Source organism: Brachionichthys hirsutus, chromosome 6 (genome assembly GCF_040956055.1).
Source record: "Brachionichthys hirsutus isolate HB-005 chromosome 6, CSIRO-AGI_Bhir_v1, whole genome shotgun sequence".
NCBI classification, from domain to species: domain Eukaryota; kingdom Metazoa; phylum Chordata; class Actinopteri; order Lophiiformes; family Brachionichthyidae; genus Brachionichthys; species Brachionichthys hirsutus.
In genome coordinates, this window is record NC_090902.1 from 10,674,784 (window position 1) to 10,695,779 (window position 20,996).

General features: G+C 43.3%; 4 protein-coding genes across 4 annotated transcripts; 2 read left to right on the forward strand and 2 right to left on the reverse strand.

The window, feature by feature from the left end:
• Nucleotides 1-3,079: 3,079 nt before the first annotated feature.
• Nucleotides 3,080-9,116, reverse strand: faf2 (Fas associated factor family member 2). The gene is made up of 11 exons (XM_068740412.1): nt 9,054-9,116; nt 8,140-8,208; nt 7,872-8,006; nt 7,534-7,610; nt 7,297-7,435; nt 7,090-7,175; nt 6,746-6,837; nt 6,113-6,290; nt 5,744-5,915; nt 5,094-5,237; nt 3,080-4,217 (listed from the first exon to the last, which is right to left on the reverse strand). The coding sequence occupies exons 1-11, from the start codon at nt 9,114-9,116 to the stop codon at nt 4,035-4,037; spliced, it is 1,338 nt and encodes a 445-aa protein (XP_068596513.1). The 3' UTR covers nt 3,080-4,034.
• A 1,044-nt stretch (nt 9,117-10,160) lies between these two features.
• On the reverse strand, nt 10,161-13,071 carry pin4 (protein (peptidylprolyl cis/trans isomerase) NIMA-interacting, 4 (parvulin)). Its single transcript, XM_068740472.1, has 4 exons — nt 12,934-13,071; nt 12,691-12,758; nt 11,793-11,912; nt 10,161-11,380 (listed from the first exon to the last, which is right to left on the reverse strand). The coding sequence occupies exons 1-4, from the start codon at nt 12,968-12,970 to the stop codon at nt 11,222-11,224; spliced, it is 384 nt and encodes a 127-aa protein (XP_068596573.1). The 5' UTR covers nt 12,971-13,071; the 3' UTR covers nt 10,161-11,221.
• A 798-nt stretch (nt 13,072-13,869) lies between these two features.
• nek12 (NIMA-related kinase 12) lies at nt 13,870-15,425 on the forward strand. Its single transcript, XM_068740795.1, has 2 exons — nt 13,870-14,977; nt 15,274-15,425. Exons 1-2 carry the CDS (start codon nt 13,870-13,872, stop codon nt 15,423-15,425), a joined length of 1,260 nt encoding a protein of 419 aa, XP_068596896.1.
• Nucleotides 15,426-17,284: 1,859 nt separating this feature from the next.
• On the forward strand, nt 17,285-18,965 carry LOC137894750 (D(1) dopamine receptor-like). The gene is made up of 2 exons (XM_068740208.1): nt 17,285-17,313; nt 17,840-18,965. Exon 2 carries the CDS (start codon nt 17,847-17,849, stop codon nt 18,963-18,965), a length of 1,119 nt encoding a protein of 372 aa, XP_068596309.1. The 5' UTR covers nt 17,285-17,313; nt 17,840-17,846.
• The last annotated feature ends 2,031 nt before the right edge of the window (nt 18,966-20,996 follow it).

Genomic DNA, 20,996 nt, shown 5'->3' on the forward strand with positions numbered 1-20,996 from the left:
CGAGACAAAAGAAGAATAGTAAAAAGAACTGCTTGCTTATTCAGAGCGCCGTGAGCAAAGACTGGCTTGTGGTTCCACCCCGGCTGCATTTGAGGAGTCCTCGTCCGAAGGCTACGCCGATGCCGCAGAGCGTCGGCGGCCTGTGCAGAAAGCAATACGTGCAGAGTGGCAAGTTTCAAATGAACTTTCTTCCCCTTTTGGGAAGAGTGGGCTTTTTATTTCTTTGTGAGCCAAATCCGACACAGACCTATAACCTATACTGTTCAGATCTGCCTTCTTATGACCTTGACAAGCACAAACCTATTACTAATCCTGAAAATACTTTGTCATTTACCCTTGTTTTGAAATTCTGTCTCTTTTTTAAAAAAAAAGGTTTATTTATTGTTTTTTGTCTTCTAGAGAAAATGCATTGAAGGATATGGTCGGCGCACTTTCAGTGTTTGCGTTAGGGTATGTGTTTATATTCTGGTAACTTGGTCAAGTCCCGTGTCTTAGGCCACAGTAACGGTGTTGTAAAAGAGCAACTGTGTGTAGAGCTTCAGTGCTTGAATGCTTTTAGATCGGCGTTTGAAGACAGAAGAATGTTGAAAACACTTGTAGAAGTCGCTGGTGGCACTCCACAACACACCAAGCGTCTGTAATGACACAAGGCCGGAGTGTTCAGTGGTGCAGAAACGCTGTTAGACTTCGATTGCCATGCTTGTGTTCACAATAAAAAACAAATGATGCATTGGGGTTGGAGGGAAAAGAGCAACAAATAAGACTTTGCTTTGCGTTCACTCTCGTCTCTAAACTGCCCCATTAAGCACTAACGGGCAGTTGTAGCCTTCGCTGTTCTGTGTAAAGGGATCTTGCCTTTTTCTTTCCTTCAGTGAATGTGAGTTTTGATGTGTGTGCCGCCCTCGACAGAAAAAAAGAAGCCATTTAATGAGTTAAACCCACAGCTTTGAGAATTAACCTATGTGTGTGTACATATCTATTCGCTGGCATATATTGTAAGTAAAAAAATACATAAAAATAAAAAATCACTCAGGGCCTCTCAGCATATAAAAATAATAAGAAAGGAGAATAGTCCATTTCATATGGAAAGGATGCCATGTAAAGGGTATATCTGCATTTAGTTTGGTCGTTTTCCTCAGACCATAAATAATTTAATGTAATCAATTATAATATTCTGTTTTGTCGGAAATACAGTAGTAGATATTCGTTTTAAGACAGGCATGTAAGAAAAAAATATTAACAAATATGTTATTAGTATTCACTGAAAAGAGGCGATGTACACTGAAACTCATTACAAGTGTTTGGCTTCGAAACCTGTTTGACTTTCGTTGTTCTACTCAAACCATATGTTCAGCATAGCGGTTGTGATCCCATTTCTAAATGTGCCACTGTTGCACACTTATTCTACCTAATTCACTCCCAAAATCCACTTCAGAAGAGTTTTGCATGACTTAAAATAAAATAAAAAACATAAAGCAAGTGTATTATGGTGGAGGATATCTCATAATCTGATGGAGAACTATTTAACAGTGCACAATATGCATGCTTGTCAACCAGATCCCAACTGATTTCTTTTTTTTTTAGCTCGTTGGCTTTGGGTTCAGGGGAGTTTGGATCTTTACGCTCAGCTGATAACTGCCATGCATTGTACTGCACACATTTGTAATAATAGAACTGAATGACTACAAGATTTTATTGCGCTTACTTCATTTTATAAGGGGTCTTGAGTCCAGAAATTCTTACATTGTGTTACTGTTATTGCCCTAACGACTGAAAATTACATGCTCTGAAATTGCTGTAGTTTATCAAAAGCCATAGTGAAAAGGTGCTAGATGTTCTGCTTTTAGGTATGAAAACTCACTTGCGTGAATGCAATAGTTTTGTCATGAATCCCATGTATTCTTAAAGCATGTTATACTAATACGCCCCCAAAACAATGTCAAAATTCTATATCGTTTAAGGGGTTTAAAAAAGGAAAAAAAAGTGTTGTCATACTTTTTTCAGTGTAGTATTGTACCTGCCTATCAGGCTTTTTTCTGTGTATCAATATCTTAAAATGTATTGTTCACATATAGATACCTTAATTCGTGTTAATGTTAGCACTATTATTTTTTGGATTAAGTATTTACATGACAATATTCAGCTACCCTATTAAAAAAAAAAGAGAACCTTCCATGATTAAGGTGTAGGCAATGAGGTGATTTTTGATGACAATTTGAGAATAGAGTCTTGTAGTCTTTCTGTTAAGAGTCTCACAGCTTGTGTGGTGCAAAAAAAAAAAGAAAAAAGTGTTCCAATAAGCAGCTAAAATTGATTTAGGATTTGTGATTGATTGCTCCGTAGATGCCATTTGTTTACCAATGAATTTTGCTGTGGTGGGATTGTGGTTTACCGTTCTTCTCCCTGGCCTCTAGGGGTCCTTGCCTAGACACCAGACTACCCACCCACCAACAGAGCCAGGGGCATGTGTTCTGTGTTAGGCAGATATTTTTGCTTTGGTACTTGCACATTTACAGTTACCTCATTTTTTTTCCATGTTTGTACTGGCGGGGGGGGGGGGGGGGAGAAAATAACTAATATATATTATATATAGGAAATGGTTCTTGTTATTTTTCATTCCATTGGAATCATATTGTTTGTAGCATTTAACATAACTAGTTAGTGTATTATATATACATCTGTATACTGTTTGAAATTTTTAAGATTTGTACTTTTTTTAAATGAAAGTAGCTAGTTATGCTTTACCAAGTAGTGCAATCATATTTCTTTATTCCAATTGTTGTGGCTGATTTGAAAGGGTTGTTCACTAATAAATGTATGACGTATACCAATATGACAGTCGTCTCTTTTGACTTTAACGGCCAACGCTAAACCATCGCTAAGCTTCATTCAGCATTCTTGTGAAGGTTCTCTGGTGAGTAAGAAGCACCGTTGTCTCGCAAGAAAAAGGTCCTGGCTTGAAATCCGCCCCGGACTTCTGTGTGGTTTTTGGGCCTCATCTCATCTGTATCAGTGTTGGCCCTGTGGTGAACTAGCGTGATGCACACACGTGTACACTGTCAATGAAACCACATTTTTTAAATGTTTTTAATTTATAGCTGGAAAATTACATTTTACATGAGCCCATTCAGAAGTTACAGGCATCTATGAGTAACCGCAGGCACACTATGGGTAGACTCGTATGCTTCTAGATTAAGCCACATATAAAAGATGTGGCATCAGTCTTATTTTTCTATTGTATTTATTTTTTACGTGGAGGTTGAGGCAGTCTGCTTTATATAATAGCCAACCTGCATTTGGTCATTTTATGACACAGACAAGTCAAAAAACAAAAAAGTAAATTCCGTGTTTTTAAATATCCAACTTATGTACACATTATGGCCTATTTAAAACAGGGTTCCCATGTTTTCTGTCCAAATCCAATCTGTTCCCAGAAGCGCGCTGCTTTCTACATCACATAAATTAACATCCACCACTAAAACCCAGCTCTGTAGTTGTTAGAAGTGGAATAAAGACAAATGGATTAACACATCAAACTTTTGACAAACCGTAGCGAAGGCGTTCACACCATCGTATAAACTTACTGCTCCATGCTGCGTCATGTACATCAGCAGGTATTAAAACAAGTAGCCCAGTTATAGAATGACCCAGGATGATTCTGGCTTGTACATGGCTATGGAAGTTGCTTAAACCTTTGCTGCAACACTTACAACGATGGGCAACTACTAACGGGTATCTTACACAGACAATGGAAATCAAACTTCTTGTCCGTGACATAAAGATGAGTTCAAGGAAGGACTTCAAGAAATATTTATTTGATAAAATTCAAGACTTTCCAGGCTATTGGGAACCCTGTAAACGCAACCAAACAAGAACTAGATGCAAGGAGGTTAATATATATTTTTTTCCGGGTTAGGTTTATAAATGTTTCAATGATCCCTTGTGCATGATGGCCATTTTAAAGGAAACAAAATAAAATAACACAGTGGGATAGGAGGAAAATGTATTTCCACGTAGAGTTTGTATGTCATCTATTAATCGTCTGTGAGGTCCTGAACAAAAAGAACCTCGGAGCGACTCAGTCCAGCCTCGTTCAGTGTCGGAGGGTTGGGCTGTTCTTCGGTTGGAAGGCAGGGCAAAACTTGGCGCGGGAAGCTTCTTACTACCTGAAACTTCTCTGGGGATTCTTTCAAAGAGAAAATGAAGTCGTTTATTACCTGCAAACGAAAAAAATAAAAAAAAGAATTAATTAGCCAATAGGTAGCAGTGGTTGTACTGAGACAAACATGCTTTACAATCATGCTTTTAGCATGTTTGAAAGCAATTAGACAATTTGGTTCATTTGTTCGAAGAAAAAAAAAAACTTTGTTTTAACATACTGGTTTTGTCAGTCTTCTGTAATCCTACTGAAATGCATTTCTTTTTTATATATATTTTTCATACTGGAATTGTTAGTGCTCAAACTTGGCCTATTAATATTTACCATCTACTCATATTCTGCATACTTAAAGTAATGCACAGTGACACTACAGTCCACTGGAGGGCAGTCCAGCATTATCTACACGCCTTACATTTCCTGCAAGGCAATAATTAGGTCTCAGCACTGGTATACAACAGTCACCGTTTCTTCAATGATGGAATTAAACATCTAAGCCAAGTTCCATGTATGTGTTCAGATATCTGGACCACAGACCTGATTCGATGATTTATGCACGAAGGACTTTCAACGGAAACAAGACCGCAGGGTCTATCTAATAAATATATTCATCATCATTCTGCTGCAAATTCTAAAACAAATGCCACAATTTCAAGGTGGGCACTTCAGAGTAGTGTAGTAGTACTTTAGTATGTTCCCAGACGTATTCCCCCCTGTAAATGAGGAGTAGACAGAAACAATTTCCTCTCCGTAGACATCGTGGGTGAGAAACTGCTATACGCTCAATTCGCTCGCTCGCTTTCCGGTATGTCGTAAAAACACGTCGTAAACAGAGGAAAGAGCAACAGACGCGTGCGGTCATTAGGTCGACGACCCCCCTGTACTGAAACCGCCCTTTAAACCAAGCAGGGTCAATCCACCTGGGAAGAGAACTCACCGTCAGCGACTGCCCAAAGAGGAATCGTCTCTCGACTCGCGTATCATTGGGCATCTTAAATACTATTTTGACACTTTCTGGATCGTCTGAAGATGGTTCTGGAGGAAGACAATCTGATTTCCGCTCCTTCGCCTCTTCCAGTGTCTGGAAGTGACAAAACAAAAATGGAAACACTGATCAGCAAGATCATCGGCCTTCGGGGAAGAGGCGAGTTAAAGTATAAATCCTTGTCTGTCACATTATACATATCTTCAAGGGCATGCATTAAAGCACCTATAGGTCTGTCTTACATACCGACATATGATTCTGGTGAACAATGTCCAGCGGTAAACATGTTTTTTTTCCTCACTTAAGACTATTTTCATCGATGGGTAGAATCATAACTTGGAACAATGACATCACCTCAATCTCAATGAGCGATCCCGCCTTCAGTACCTGAATGCGTGTTTTCACTGTAATTCAAGACTTCTGAGACATTCCTGCTAGATTTTAAAGGCATTCCTGAGACACCACTTTGGCCACTTTTCAGCATCACAACTATTTCGTGCACGTTATGAAATGACCATCTCATTTTCTCATTAGGCCATTCATCAGATAAGGTTTCCCTGCTCGCAGCGTACATTACCGATTGAAGGGAAACCCAGACTCACTTGCCGCCTCCGCTCCTCGGCGAGGGCAGTCTGTCGGACTTTCTCCTCCTCTTGCCTTAGCTGCTCCTCCTCTTCTCTTTTCTTTCGGTCCTTCTCCTGGTCTGCACGGAGGGAGGCCAGATAGGCCTCGTCCTGCTGCTGCCTGAGCACTTGGGTCTGGCTCCGCTCCTCCCTGAAACATTTGTTCTTTTAGATTACAAAACTATCATTTTGATAGCCAGTAAACCAGAAGCCAACGAGACACAAACCGAAACGCTTGATCGTCAACGTCACAATTTGAGCCCGAACGTTCGTCTCAAAATAGTGAAATAATGCAAACATGCTTGTTCATTCTTCACAAGCGTAAGCGGAGATCAAGCAGTTTAGTACCGTTCAAGGCGTTCTGACATCAGATGTGTTTGGTTGGCCTCTATGATGAAGGTGAGCTGATTGATGAGGTCCTCTGGCCGAATGAGACCCTCCAGCCGGCCCACCACCGTCATCTTGCGGTCCTTCAGCATTATCATGGCAAGGAATGGATAGGTGTTCTCCCGCAACGCTTGAGACACTGAAACGCCATCCAAACATTTTAATGTCAAACATACACACCACACACCGTATACCCCCTTAGTGCTCTTATGGCATTATGCTAGTTGTGCACCAATGTTCTTCGTTACAAAGCCAACAGGCAGAGGGGAGAAATTGTTGCGACGGGTAAAAGCGAATTCAAAATCAACATTCATATCATTCCAAGAAAGAAAGTTTAAATTTTTTGGATGATTTTCACAATCAAATATCTTTTATTTTCTTGTATTGGGAATTTGGGTCCAGTGTCAAAGCCCCTAAGAGAGAACTCAGAGCATGGGAGGCCAAATACGACAAAGAACCATCAGCACATCTGGTTTGCCATTCATGAGGACAGAGATAAAGGCGGGTTCTGTGTCCATTTTCGAGTTTGTCTCGTTTGTGAGCAAGAGTACGAAGGACTTGCGGAACCGTGGGTTGAATAACACATTTGTGTACCTCTGTAGCCCTCAGGCTTGGTGGTTGAGCAAGCCCAGAAGAGCATCCGTGTGTTGAGGAAGGTTGCGACCTCTTCTGTACATAATGTAGAGCTACGAAATGACAAAAGAAGAACAAACAACATTTAACCTATTTTTCCACACGGCCGTGAATATAAAACACAAAAATAAGTCTCAAATTAAGCTGCGCTTCTGTGTGTCAAACACTGACCATACGGCGTCCTCAGTGACAGCCAAGTCAAGATACTGTATGAAAAACAGCAGTAGCAAGGGAGCTCTATCTGACCAATCCTTCATCACTCAGGTGATGTTGGTCACAAAGCGAGGCAGCACAAAGTGTCATACCGGCAAAATTCATCAGTGTCTTGATGATCCTCCCCATGAAGGTAGACTAATAAGAAGCGGAGCTCCCGTTTGGCATCATTCAGTGCCTATGAGGTTCAGGGTAAGCAAAGCAATGCAACATTTTTGCAATTTAATCTTGTCCAAACATAGAATAAAAAAGATGTGATTTTCAAATCTATCATCTTCAGGCCACACTTCTTAACCCACCTGGCTGTATGTTCCCTGGTAAAAAACAGGGTGTGACCGGCCATATTTCTCCTCAAAACTATGAATGAAGGACACAACATCCCCGACGGGGTCTGTGACACGACCGCGCGGGTCTGGCCTGACGAACCGCAGCGCAAACCTTGAATGCAAAACAGATATCAGAGGTCAAATACTTTCCTGCAGCTTAGCCGTTACCTTTCAAATGAGTACACATTCAAATCAGCATGCTTGATTTACCTGAATATATCCAGGAGCGTGTAATACGTAAATCGGAACGGTAACATTATCAAGTAGTAACTCCATCCTAGTAATCCCTAAAAAGAGGAAACAATGTAGCATGAACATTTAGATGTTGGACAGCCAATAATTAGGATGAAGAGAATAATTAATTACCGGTATATATTTTTATCAGTGATCAGTGATATTCAATGATCAGCTTAAAAATAGCATGTCACAATTTAAGTGAGAAAGGTATCTGAGATTTAAACCAAAGAAAGTTGAGTAAAGTCAAGCACGTGCTAAAGTTTACCGGAGATGAGAATATAAAGGATTTGCAGAGTGAACTGGAGACCTACCCTGGGCTGCGGCCTTGAGACGATGTAACTATATACTCTATGGTCCGCTGTATTGACCTGCAATGGTCTGGCTGGCGGAGGGTTAAACACACTGGGTACTCCTTCCTGCTCATTGAGCCTGTCTTGTACTGCAGCCTGAAACAAATGTATAGGAGTCCATTATACCTGGTCCATGGATCCGGTCCATGGATGAGCCAAGAGACAACAATGACGTCTGGATCGTAAGCAAGCCAGTACGGGTCGGACTCAAACCGTGATATGACATTACCTCTATGTTCCAATTGTGCTGCTCTAGCGTCCGACGACATTGGTCCATTGATTCCAGACCCGTTAGATCCTGTTGAGACATGAAAATAAATCCATGAATGAAGAGGCTTAAAAGAAAACAGAGAATTACATTTCCAGTGGTTTTAGTTAGTAGCTTATTAGCTACTGACTTTATGCATCGGTTAGAACAAAAATAAATGTCAGACAAACGCTAAAAAAAATAATAATGATAATAATAATAAAACAAAGCAAGTGCCACCTAAACTCGAAATGAATGTCAACATTCGCGGAGAATGAAGCTCTACGGGCAACCGAGGGACGAAAAGGGTTAGCCGAGTTGGCTATCAAAAACAACAAGTCATTTTTATGGTTAGCTTCAAACTGTGTACTAAAAAAAAGGTGGACGAGAAAACAAATTAAGTGAGAAAACGCACTCAGCTTCGTCAGAAAGCCAAATATTTGATTAAAATCAGGACAAAAACAACCGCGTCGCTGGTAAAGTTCAGTGACAGCTCGATCGTGACTGCTGCGCTTTGGTGGAAAACCTCAAAAACAAGTTACCCTGGTTGATGTTAGCTTGAATTCAAAACGTCCCCTAAAAATGCTGCACAACTGGTTTAAAACAACATGGTGCACGACACGATGCATGTATATTTATTCAAAATATAACAAACGTTCAGATATTTAAGTGCAACCGTGGCCTTTAAAGTCCGCTAACTTATCCGATAGCTTAGCTAATGTTAGCTAGTTACGTTATGGTTAGCTCAAGTTGATGGCTACACATTACGGTGCTCGGGGTAACGCGCTTAAACACGTACGGTTCCATCTGTTTACGAGGATCCACTTTCAACAACAGCTGAATACTGTCGGAGATTTCAAATAGACGTATGTTCGTCTACAATTCAGGCTCGTTACCTGAAATTGAAGGAGTTTTTCAGTCTGCGCCTGAGACAATTCTGGCTCCTCTGGCGCCGCCATCTTACCTCGCCAATCACCGAGCAAGGCGTAACAACGTAAACTGTCTCTTCCTGATGCCGGGCGTGACGTCACATCCTCTGCTAAATGTCGCCCTCTAGCTTCCTGGATGCAAAACCCGTGGAACTTAAATTCTTATTATCTCACAATCCTCATTTGTTCAACAATGAACACATCCAAATCATTTTTTTCATTGCGTACATATTTTCCATTCATAAAATAAATATCCTGATTAAATTCTAACTATCATCTTGTTCTCATCTTGCTATAATCAAAAACAACTTGCTGCTCTGGCGCTGAGAGCCGCTGGCATCATGTTCACCTTAGTCAGGCGACTCCTCCTGGTTTTTAACTGCAATGTTTGAGTTTTCTCCAATAAAAACACAAGAAATACTGGTAACAACACAAATGTACTTCAGTACTTGTTTTAGAAAGTCTCTCCTTGACTCGTGACTGCTTTTCGTATGGGCATAAAACGTAGGGCAGCTTCCCAGTGATTTAATTTGACTGACCCTTGCAGGTAAAATCCCATCCATCTCTACGCTCTGTTAACTTGTCCCGCACTACACCCGTATTGTGCAGTATAGACTAGTCCACGGTGCTTTCCATGGTGCTGAAGTAGCTGACGCAGTTGTCTTTGTTTCATCAGGGGTAATTTACATTGTATTGATTGTTAGTATTTGACAGGTGTGTATTTTTTTTTTTTAAACAACCGGATTTTCATCAATGTAACAATCGCCTGTGAATCTTTTCAGTCACGTTACACGATATAATCATTATAAAAAGCCAATGAACTATCAAAAAGTAGTAAAAAAAAAACGTATTTGACAAACTTCTTTGCGAAGGGGAAAATGTCAAATGAGGAGCCAGAAGAGGAGCCGACAACCTTAAAAACATAGATATATTCTTTTGTGTGCGTCAGATTTAAGATACAGGATTGTCAAGAGGTGACTCATGTACCAAGTCTGCTCCGCATAGTATGTGGCGACAAGCTCGAAAAAGAGACAAGCCTGAAACACTGCTTCAACACAGAGACCAAACAGCCTGCATTAAAAGACAAGCCCTGGGAATTTATTGAAAGAAAAAAAAACCTGAACATGAAGGACAGAAGCAATTATTGAGAATGCAACTTCAACAAATATGTGTGAGTTGATCATTAAAAAGTTATTACAAGTTGTGGGGTGGCACATCTAACACAGGTAACTGCTACCTGTGGCGTAGTGGTTAGCGCTGTCGCCTCACAGCAAGAAAGTACCGGGTTCGAATTTGCCAGACATGAAAACAGGTATGTGGCAGGAAAAAGGTTGGGGACTGCTAGGGAACATGGGTGATGCAGTCTTTGTCCCTTTTCTATCTTCTACCTGAAAGTAGATCAGTAAGGGAGGGTTGAGGTCAGGAAAGAACCTGGAAAAGTACTACATTGTGAGTAGACATGACAAAATCAGTCAAATTCACACAATTCTTCTTCTTCAGAGTACATAATCAAGTGTGTGTCTGTTGTTGTGGCTTTGCTGATTCACACGTAGGGTCAAATTAAAAGAACCTACAATTGTGATCAAATCAGAAGTACACAAGAAGGAAGAGGTGCAACAAACACGAATATTAAAATACCAGAGAATAGTGGCTCATATTTTACATAATACGTCTTTCCTTGATAAAACCGTAACCAAATTTGGGGGTTGGTAGACTGAAACCCAAAGAGCAGACAATTTGCTGTTCAGAATAAAACCAAGATGATCAAAGGTCAAGAAGCAGCCAAGTGAGACTGGGAAGAAGTGAAACTATTTTTGTGAGTCCTTCAAGAAAACCAACCCCTAGAATTTAGCATCAACCTTAGGTTGTTACTCAAGAATGACAATTTCATTAAAGGCCACTCCCCACACACACACATAAAACTGACAGAAGTTTTTATTTTTATTTTCCAAAGGGAACACTATTGTTCGTAGTGAATTAGTTCAACCACAATACTTGTGCGGTAAAAATCACATATTATGGCTGCACTTTTGTAGAAAGTCAAAACAGACACAGAAGGCTCTTTTAATTATCTTCACCCCCGCTTTTGTGACCTCTTGGTATGTCTTCTGTTTTTGAAGCATTGAACCATCCCCTCACTTTTTCCCCTCGACCATAATAATGTGGTACCCAAACTTCGTCTTGACAGGAGGGTCTGTGTAAACAGGTTTATCCATGGAGCTGATAGCAAGAGCAAACGCTGCATCCTGGAAAGGTCCAACCATTGACCCTCTTGTCATCCACCCAAGATCACCCTGTCATGAGCACAAAAGCACAGATTAAAAAAATAACACACAGTGCAAACATAATATGGATGCTGATGCAGCATAAAGATCAATGAAAGTGAAAGAAAAGATCAAGAGGGCCAAAGGGTAGCCTGTACCGAAAACATAAATCCTGATAGTCGTGACAAAAGCAGACAAAACCATAATTAGCTCACAGATAATGTGAAATAAAAACAATCGAGCAATAATAGAGGAGTAAATAGCTACTGTAATCATCAGTCTGAATTTCCCCAGCCAGGAAGAATCATTATGTAAGAAGTAGTGTGGCAAGTACCGTTTCTATATCACATCACACAAACAGGACCATTGGAGTTAGGGTTAGCTATTAATAGTAATAGGTAATAGAAGTGCTCAATATATGATTATGAATGCATGTTCTTACTCCTTGTCTGGCTTTATCTTCACTATATTGTGAAGCCACTTCACTAAAACGGACTCCAGCCTTCAGCTTTTCCATTGCCTCCATGCATTTGCCGTGTTTTTCACAGAGGATATGTCGAACCTGAGGAAAAAACGCAGATCATTACTGCGAAGTTGCACCTTTTGGCTAAACTCAAGTGTAGTATCTGTATTGCTTTGAGATGCATACATTTGAGACAATCCCACTTTACCCCTTCAGTGATTTTGGTTGTATTTGTGAATATTCTTTATAATAAGTGATGCTTCCAAATGAAAGCGAGTGGTAAGGATGGCAGTGAGAAGAAAAAAAACGCATGACGATGATGGAGATGAAGCATCATCGCTAAATGCGACTGTGATGTCGGCGTAAATGATTTGGCACGCCAGTACATCGAAGATATGTACAATCCTCAAACAGAAAGATGCCATCGAGAACACAAAGGCACAGCTACTACCGGTACGTCTAAGTTTATGTAAGTGTACGTGTATATCAGGTTTAGGCTCCAATAACACTGCTGAAGACGAGACCAATAAGGTCGCCTCCTCTACAAGACAATAGATGGATGGATGGATTGATCATTTAAAAACATATCTTGCGGACAATCAAACATGGGCTACCGCAAAAACTACAATGGGATCAAGATCTTAGCATTAGCATTAAATTGTTTTTTATGTAAACCAGAGCTGATGATCAAGCTTTTGCAGCTTTATAATAACAGCCTGGAAATAACACTGGATTAGTGGAAATATTTCAACATAAGTGGCTTTCGGTATTATAAAATCTCAGTGACCGAGTTGGAATTGTCCTGATATATTAATCACGTGTGTCAGGACTAGCCTATCAGCTGGTCGGACTGCTTCAGACTTTTGATTTGCGTTACCTTCACGGATGTTCCTCCCTTTGGTGCTTTCTCTTTCTTGTCCGTGTCTGCGCTTCCTGAAGCAGCTCCTATACAGCAACGACGCGGAGCACGTTGTTAGCCCAATGAAGACCCGCAACATATAATAACGGATGACATTTAGGGAACTACCGCCTCATAACTCGAGTCCGAGTCACGGTGACACAGGCTAAGCTAACAGTTCCTAACACATAATTAACACCGGATAGACAATTAAACGCTAACCTTTGACACCTTTGACACCTTTTCCCTTCGGTGGCATTTTGGAATAAGGCGTAATAAAACTAAGAGACCAATGAATGCGAACAGTACAACACGCTCCAACAACAATAACAAGCGCAGATAGCGCCGCAACTTCCTTCCTGTTCCTTAGACGGACACTACCGCCACCGCCTGGACTGGAGTAGAACGGGAGAAAACGCAGTTCTGTTCGCGAAACCCATTTACAGACCATGAATCGGTGATGAACCTTGATAGTGTATTTGAAATGAAGTACCTGTAATGTTTTATCCTAGTGTTTATTTAGCTTTTTCTTTCTGTGACCAAAACGCGTCGTAATCTCGTTCTGAAAGTGCATCTCTGATATAGTGTGAATGACAATAAAGGAATCTGAATCTGAATCGTGTATTTCACTTAACAAGAAAGCATTTTTATGAGTGCCGGTTTCTTTCAACTAATGGAACTTATTATCAAAATAACAACCGAAACTTTTATCTAACTGACTTTAAATTAGTACCATAAATTAGTAACAAAAAATTAATTTACAGAAAAAGAATAGAATAGCATCAGTAACCCAAGCAACATTTCACACAATAATTAGCATTGATAATTAAAATAGCAATTATTCAGTGCCTGCCTTACATGTAGATGTGAAACTAATTTTAAAATAGGGAAAGTGATGTCTTCCATGAATAAACAAATAAACAAAAGGTGTACATTCTTCAGAATGAGAGGGATTCTTCCTCTCCCTCTTTAATCTTTATTACACTTGCGAGTGCTTTTGGGCGTCAACGTGAAAGGCGGCGACGCACGCGTAAGGCTTGTCCTCCAATCCGATGTCACAGCGTCAAAGCGATGCGGCAACCATGGCAACAAAACTGTACACAAACCACCGGCGCGCAGCGCGTGGACAGCTGTTCGGAGCCCTGGAGCAGACAGAGCATGGAGGAGTACGAGCACATTCTGTATCTGGGCCGAGGAGGAGCAGCGGACGTGTTCCTGGTGAGGCACGTGGAGCACAAGAGCCTGCACGCGCTGAAGAGGATCAAATCGGAGTTCACAGCCAAAACACAGAGGGCGATTCTCCAGGAGGCCGACATCATCCGGAGGTTGCAGCACCCCCACATAGTGGAGTGCAGCAAAGCCTTCGTGAACCGCGACGACGGGCTGATCTACATTGTGATGAGCTACTGCGACGGCGGGACGTTAGACGACAAAGTTGAAGAGAGGAAACCCAAGGACTTTTTCACCGAGGCCGCTGTGATGAGGTGGTTCGTGCAGCTCCTGTTGGCTGTGGATTATATACACAATGCAAAAATACTACACCGGGACATCAAACCCTCAAATGTGCTGCTGACGAAGCAAGGCGTGGTGAAGTTGGGGGACTTTGGGATATCCAGAGTGATGACCAGCACAGCTGACATGGCCTCTACGTGCGTCGGGACGCCCAGCTACCTCAGTCCCGAGGTCTGTCAGGATGTCCCCTACAGCTCCAAGTCTGATATCTGGGCTCTTGGCTGCCTGCTCTACGAGCTGTGTGCCCTCAGGCCTCCGTTTCAAGCCACAAACATCCTGAGTCTGTTCTACAAGATCACCAGGGGAGAGTATGACCCCGTGGCCAATCTCTACTCAGAAAACATCTCTTCTTTGATCCAAAGAATGCTCTGCCTCAACCCAGACAACAGGCCAAGCGCCGCACATGTGCTGAGCGGAAGGTTTGTGCGAGATCATTTGGAGTCAGTCCGACGCGGTGAGAATCACCGACTTCCTGTGACTGAATCTGAAGGGAAGAGCTGCGATGCTGATCGAGGCACGGCTGTCCCGTCAGAGCCAGATACCGTCTGTCCGTCCTGCTCGCGGGAAGAGAAAGAATGCAATATGGAGGCCAGCTGCGCTGAACTGGAGGAAGACGGCGACGCTTTGTGCACTGGAGGGCCGATCGACTACGACTACGCCGATGATTTTGACGAGGATGAAAGCGCGGCCTCTTTAGAGGAGCACAGGGAATCGTCCAGGTCCTCGGCGAAGAGCGACTCCGCTGAGTCTGTTGGTAATATTACAGGTGGAGACGTGAAGTGAACCATCAAAAGAAAATGACTCACAGCTCAGTCTGAAAATGCTCATTCCAAAACAGCAAAAATATATGTAAAGGCCAAAGGCCAGGTAAATCTGCCAGAGGGGCACATCTGGCATTCAGAGGACACGGAGCTTTCATGTTTCGGTTGTCGCTTCTTTTAATAATTGGGCATTTTGATGGACATTCAGTAACTTTGCAGTTTAAGTTATTTTGTATAATCTTTTTTATTCTTTCAGCGATTTGATATATGTCTCTCACGTTACTTCCAGAATCTTCTGATGTCTCGGGACAAGATGAATACACAGATGACTTTGAGGAAGACGAGGAAGAAGAAGAATACGAGGATGAAGCAGAGCCATCAGCGGCCGCAAGACGAGACACTGGAGGAGGAGGAGGAGGAGGAGGAGTTTCAACTCCATGATGACTGTCCATCCTGCTGAAAGCTCTGAAGGACAAGAGATGAGAATATTTATGTTGGACTGAGCCGCAATGTAAAATTTAAGCAACCTTAGCAGTTGCAATTCTAAAGTATCGGTCAAGTGCCTTATTCAGTGTTCTGGATTCTGGTGTCTCATAGTGCATTGACTCCACTCCACTGGTGCTGCTTAAAAATGTATTATACTCATTAAACCAAAAAAAACGGAAACAGAATTTACAGGAAACATGCCCACACTTCCAGGTACAGGTGTTAAAACTCAGTAATGATGGGGACAAGTTACGATTTGAACGTCCCAAAGATCACTGGTCAGCATCGAGTCACATTTTATCATCACGCGATCTCTCATGAGTGTTGCCACACTTAAACTAGATAGATTTTCACTTATATTTGCTGGTGCTGCAACACACTTTTTTTCTGTCCAGACAAGCAAAAGGATTTCACTGGAGGAAAGAAACATTATCTCACATCAAGTCCTGTTATCTCATCGAGAAACTGTACACCGCAGGTTTGCTTTCCTGGTAAAAAAATATAATAAAATGTCAGTTTCCTGAATCTCTCTGCACAGATACAGAAGCGAGACACCGTTTATAAAACACATTAGACAGGATTTTTGACTGTACAGTACTTGTACTGTAATACATACTACTGTTTGACTGTACTTGTACTCTAACATTCTATCTAATAAATATATTCATCATCATCATCAGCTATCATTTGCTGATAATGACAACATTATCATCTTAAACATTTAAAAAAAAGGAAAAAAACAACATTTTTCACAATTTCTTTATTATTTATTATTATTTCCTTTTATCATATTACACGTGTCAGTTTATTGCACAATAAAGATTTCAGGACAGAGAGACGGTGCCAGAGTGTTATTTTCTCGTGGCTCGAACCCACGGATTAGACGTCTCCTGTCGTGGATGCTCGCGATGGGAACGCGCAACACGCTTCGTTCCCTCTCGTCAGAAGTACTTACATGATTCATCACCGCAAAGTGGCAGCCGGCGCGTCACGACTGTTCATGCGCTCCGCGCTCCGCGTGCGTAACGACCAGCTCACCAACGACGGCCACGCTGACAGATAGTTCCAGGAGTTTCACGAGCAGCGCGATTCCTCCGTGATGAAAACAGGTGGATTATGAATGCGGGTCTCGAATGTCAGCCTCTGATCTGCCTTTCATTGAGTCTCAATCGTTTAAATCTTCCACAAGAGCCAAGTCCTTTGTCTCTGGGGGGTTTGTTTCCTTGTGTCCCGGCAGCCTTGGCTGTTCTCTCTCTCCGTTAGGTGTCCTCAGAGACACGCGTCTGATCTGTCCTGATTTAGTTCATCTTACTTTTTTTAACGCAGCTCCGTGTCGCGTTATGTCGACCAGGAGAACGCGCTCGTAACGCCCGGCGGGTTTGTGGAGCGCCTTTAAACTCCGTGTGAGAGGTTTGCCCTGCAGGATCGCTTTGTGGAGGAGACAGCATCATGTCGCAGCCACAGTCGAGACATGCCTTCAGCCCGACTTCACTTTCTCTTTGAATGAGACGACGTCAGCGCGAACGGAGCGCGCAATCCACGGGATCCGGTCCGAAACTGGCTGGAGGTGCACGTGGACGCGGTGGCGGGAGTGGGTGATGGCTGGGTGACATCTGAAGACGGAGATGTGTGTGTGTGTGTGTGTGTGTGTGTGTGTGTGTGTGGACGTGAAGAGGCAGTGGATCGGATCCCTCTGAGGATAGAATCCTACCTTTTCACTGGGTTTTGGGGTTTTTTAGTTTTCCCTGAAGCGCGTTTGGATTGACGGTTGAGAAGTTGTTTCGGAAGCGATGAGACAATTACGGATTGAAGCCACATCTGATCGTGCGTCTGTGAGTACAAGGTGAATACGGATATTAAAATAACAAAATAGTACAAGGGCCGTCGGCGTTGCTCCTATAAGTATTACACAGACTGTGATATTCCTGATGGTTGTAGTGCGTTAAATGTCAGTTCGGTCCTTCAGCTAGAAGAGCGCAGAAACTCCTAATGCATATTTTTTATATACAACTAATTCTACTTGCAACAATCGTATATAATTATTCTCTCTGATCTACAGGGCTGCTGATAACTTTGGTAGAAGCAGTCAAAGCGAGCCCTCATTTTGGGTCAGTTTGGGACAAGCCAGAAGAGATCAGTCTTTCCACTGAGGAGTTAAGTTACCCTTACTGCTCCGGCTGTCCGGCTCAAATGATGTTCAGCCTCGTTGACCAACTCTGCAGGCCAATGTCTGGCGCAGAAAGGGCTGGAACGTCGTCATTCCACCCCAAAAATACAAAGATGGAATCTTCAAAGGTGGAGCCCAGACTTTAATCTCCATGTATGATGTAGTGTGACTCTTCAGCGTGACTCCCGTCAGCCCGCTCCAGTGCAGGGATGGACGCCACGAATGCCTCAACTGCTGCCGCCGGCGGGTTTGTGGATGAGGCTTCGTCCAGCCGCATCCTCATTGGCTGTTTCCTGGCGCTGCTCATCCTCTCCACCTTGCTCGGAAACACGCTTGTTTGCGCTGCGGTCACCAAGTTTCGACACCTCCGCTCCAAAGTGACCAACTTTTTTGTGATCTCGCTGGCGGTGTCGGACCTGTTGGTCGCCGTCTTGGTGATGCCGTGGAAGGCGGTGGCGGAGATTGTGGGGTTCTGGCCCTTCGGCTCGTTCTGCGACACCTGGGTGGCGTTCGATATCATGTGTTCCACTGCATCCATCCTGAACCTGTGTGTGATTAGCTTGGACCGCTACTGGGCCATCTCCAGCCCCTTTCGCTACGAGAGGAAGATGACGCCCAGGGTGGCTTTCGTGATGATCAGCGTGGCCTGGACGCTGTCTGTGCTCATTTCCTTCATCCCGGTGCAGCTCAACTGGCACAAGGCCCGATCCGAATCCTACACTTCTCTCGCTGGATCCTCTGCATTTCCAAGGTCCAACGCCACGTCGTTCCTCAGCTCGGAGAACTGCGACTCGAGCCTGAACAGAACCTACGCCATCTCCACCTCTCTGATAAGCTTTTACATCCCCGTGGCCATCATGGTGGCCACCTACACCCAGATCTACCGCATCGCCCACCGACAGATCAGGAGGATGTCTTCGCTGGCGCGAGCGGCGGAGAGCGCCAAGAACAGACACGACAGCGAGGGCAAAGGCTCCAGAATGACGGAATCGGAGAGCTCTTTCAGAGTGACGTTCAAAAGGGAGACCAAGGTGCTGAAGACGCTGTCCGTGATCATGGGGGTGTTTGTGTGCTGCTGGCTCCCATTCTTTATCCTCAACTGCATGGTGCCCTTCTGCGAGCAGCCGAGAGGCGGGAAGGCTTTCCCCTGCATCAGCCCCATCATATTTGACGTCTTCGTGTGGTTCGGCTGGGCTAATTCCTCCCTCAACCCCATCATCTACGCCTTCAATGCAGATTTTCGCAAGGCCTTCGCCATCCTGCTGGGCTGCCACAGACTATATCCAGGGGGCCACAAGATGGAGGAGGTCAGTCTAAACAAGAAATGACTCATGACTCTCACGACACTGACTCGTCCTTCATGCCCAGAGACCAAGTGTTCCTGTGCACAAGCTGGTCTGATTGACTTCGCATAAGAATGCTGCTCTGTGTGCTGATTCTGAGATTGACCCCCCCCCCCCCCGATCCATATGTACCCGTGTTTACATTGGGCCAGGGGCCCAACTGGTATAAGAATAATCTTATACCAGATCTTATAGAGGGGATTTGGGGCGGGATTTAAATTACGACCCTTTGCTGTTGTGCCTGGGAGCTGGTTGCACAGCGGTGCTGACCCCCCCCCCTGCCCCCCCTGGGATAGACAATCCCGTGACTGGGCATCCCCCTTCCTAATGCTGTCAGACGCTGCTCTCTTCAATACCATCACACACGTACACAAACACAAGCATACTGTCAAAACACGCCCTCCCAAACACAGAGCATGACTCAGCAGAAAATCACGTGACATCAAACAGAAATAATGCTGCTGAGTGTGTTGGAGTCCTGTTTCCTGCAAAGGGGTCCAGCAGCGTCAAACCATAAACCCGCCTCTGCCTCCCCAAACATGGAGGTAAAGCACATGAAGGCAAGATGAGACGAATCCAGATTTGCCTCATTTAGGAGTTTTAAATTCCAAATTGCCTGACAGAGTTTTTTTTTCTTGGAAATAGAGGTGAAAAATGCAACTTGTCAAACTGAAGGCGGCGTCTTGCTGCTGACGCCGCCGGTGCAGAATCCGTATTTATATGTCCTGTCCTGATATCAAATGATTACAACTTGAAACCAAATGTACTCAAAAGACACCTCGTCAATTATTTGTTTCACTGCTAGAAAGTGTTTTATGGATGAGTGTCTCATATTGCTTTGTGTGACTTGTATTTTTTTTTAATGAACAACAGCTGAAGGAAAAGACGCAAAGTGCGAGGGTTTTGGTTTACTTGTGGTGTCTTTGACTATCGTGCTTGTTTAAGTGGCAGCCCAAGTTTGATTGGGGGGAACGACTGATGGGTGTTTACAGAGCAGTCGCGGGTTTTCTCCGGTTTCCTCCCACCTCCAAAAAACATGCAGTTTAGGTCAATTGATCACTCCCATTTGTCTGTCTGTGTGGCACCTCGATGCGCTGGCGACACGTCCTGGGTGTACCCCGCCTCTCGGAACAGGCTCCAGCAACACCCGCAATCAGCAATGTGGATAAAGTGTCTGTAGACGGGTTTGGTCAGCCACACTATGGATGGCTGGATGTAGTAATTTTTTTTTTTTGGCCATTTTGTCTTTTAACATACGGTATGCACACACACACACACACACCTCAGCTAAGGGTTCCTTTGAAACCAGACATCTGGTTATCTGGCTGTGTTACCTCAGATGCCCTTTTAGCCCACATGTGAAGAAGGAGTTCACCAATGTGGAAATGTGTCTGACTTTTTGATTCCATAGTCCCAAACATATCTCCATGTAAAATGTATTCTTCTTTTTTATGCTTTGACCAAATGAAATGTGACAAGGAAAGATCATTAACTTTCCAGTGGCTCGTCTATTTATTTCTTTTCTTTTCTGTCTTTTTCTTTTTTTACAAGCAGTTTCCTCCTGTTTCCAGTCTTTGTCCTAAACTAAGAAAATCCTGTTGATTATAGTTAATATTTCACAGAAGAAGATCGGATGTTATCAATCAACACATCGAGCGCTCTCTAAGAAAGCATGCAAGTGTTTTTTGAAAAGTGTCAAACTAATCCTTAACTGGTTGAGAACAATTTCATCACTGAAAATTGAGTTGATCGGCTCCAGCAGCAGACATCCAGCAGCAGACATCCAGCAGCAGATCCAGTAGCAGACATCCAGCAGCAGACATCCAGCAGCAGACATCCAGCAGTAGATCCAGCAGCAGACATCCAGCAGCAGACATCCAGCAGCAGACATCCAGCAGCAGACATCCAGCAGCAAACATCCAGTAGCAGACATCCAGCAGCAGATCCAGCAGCAGACATCCAGCAGCAGACATCCAGCAGCAGATCCAGCAGCAGACATCCAGCAGCAGACATCCA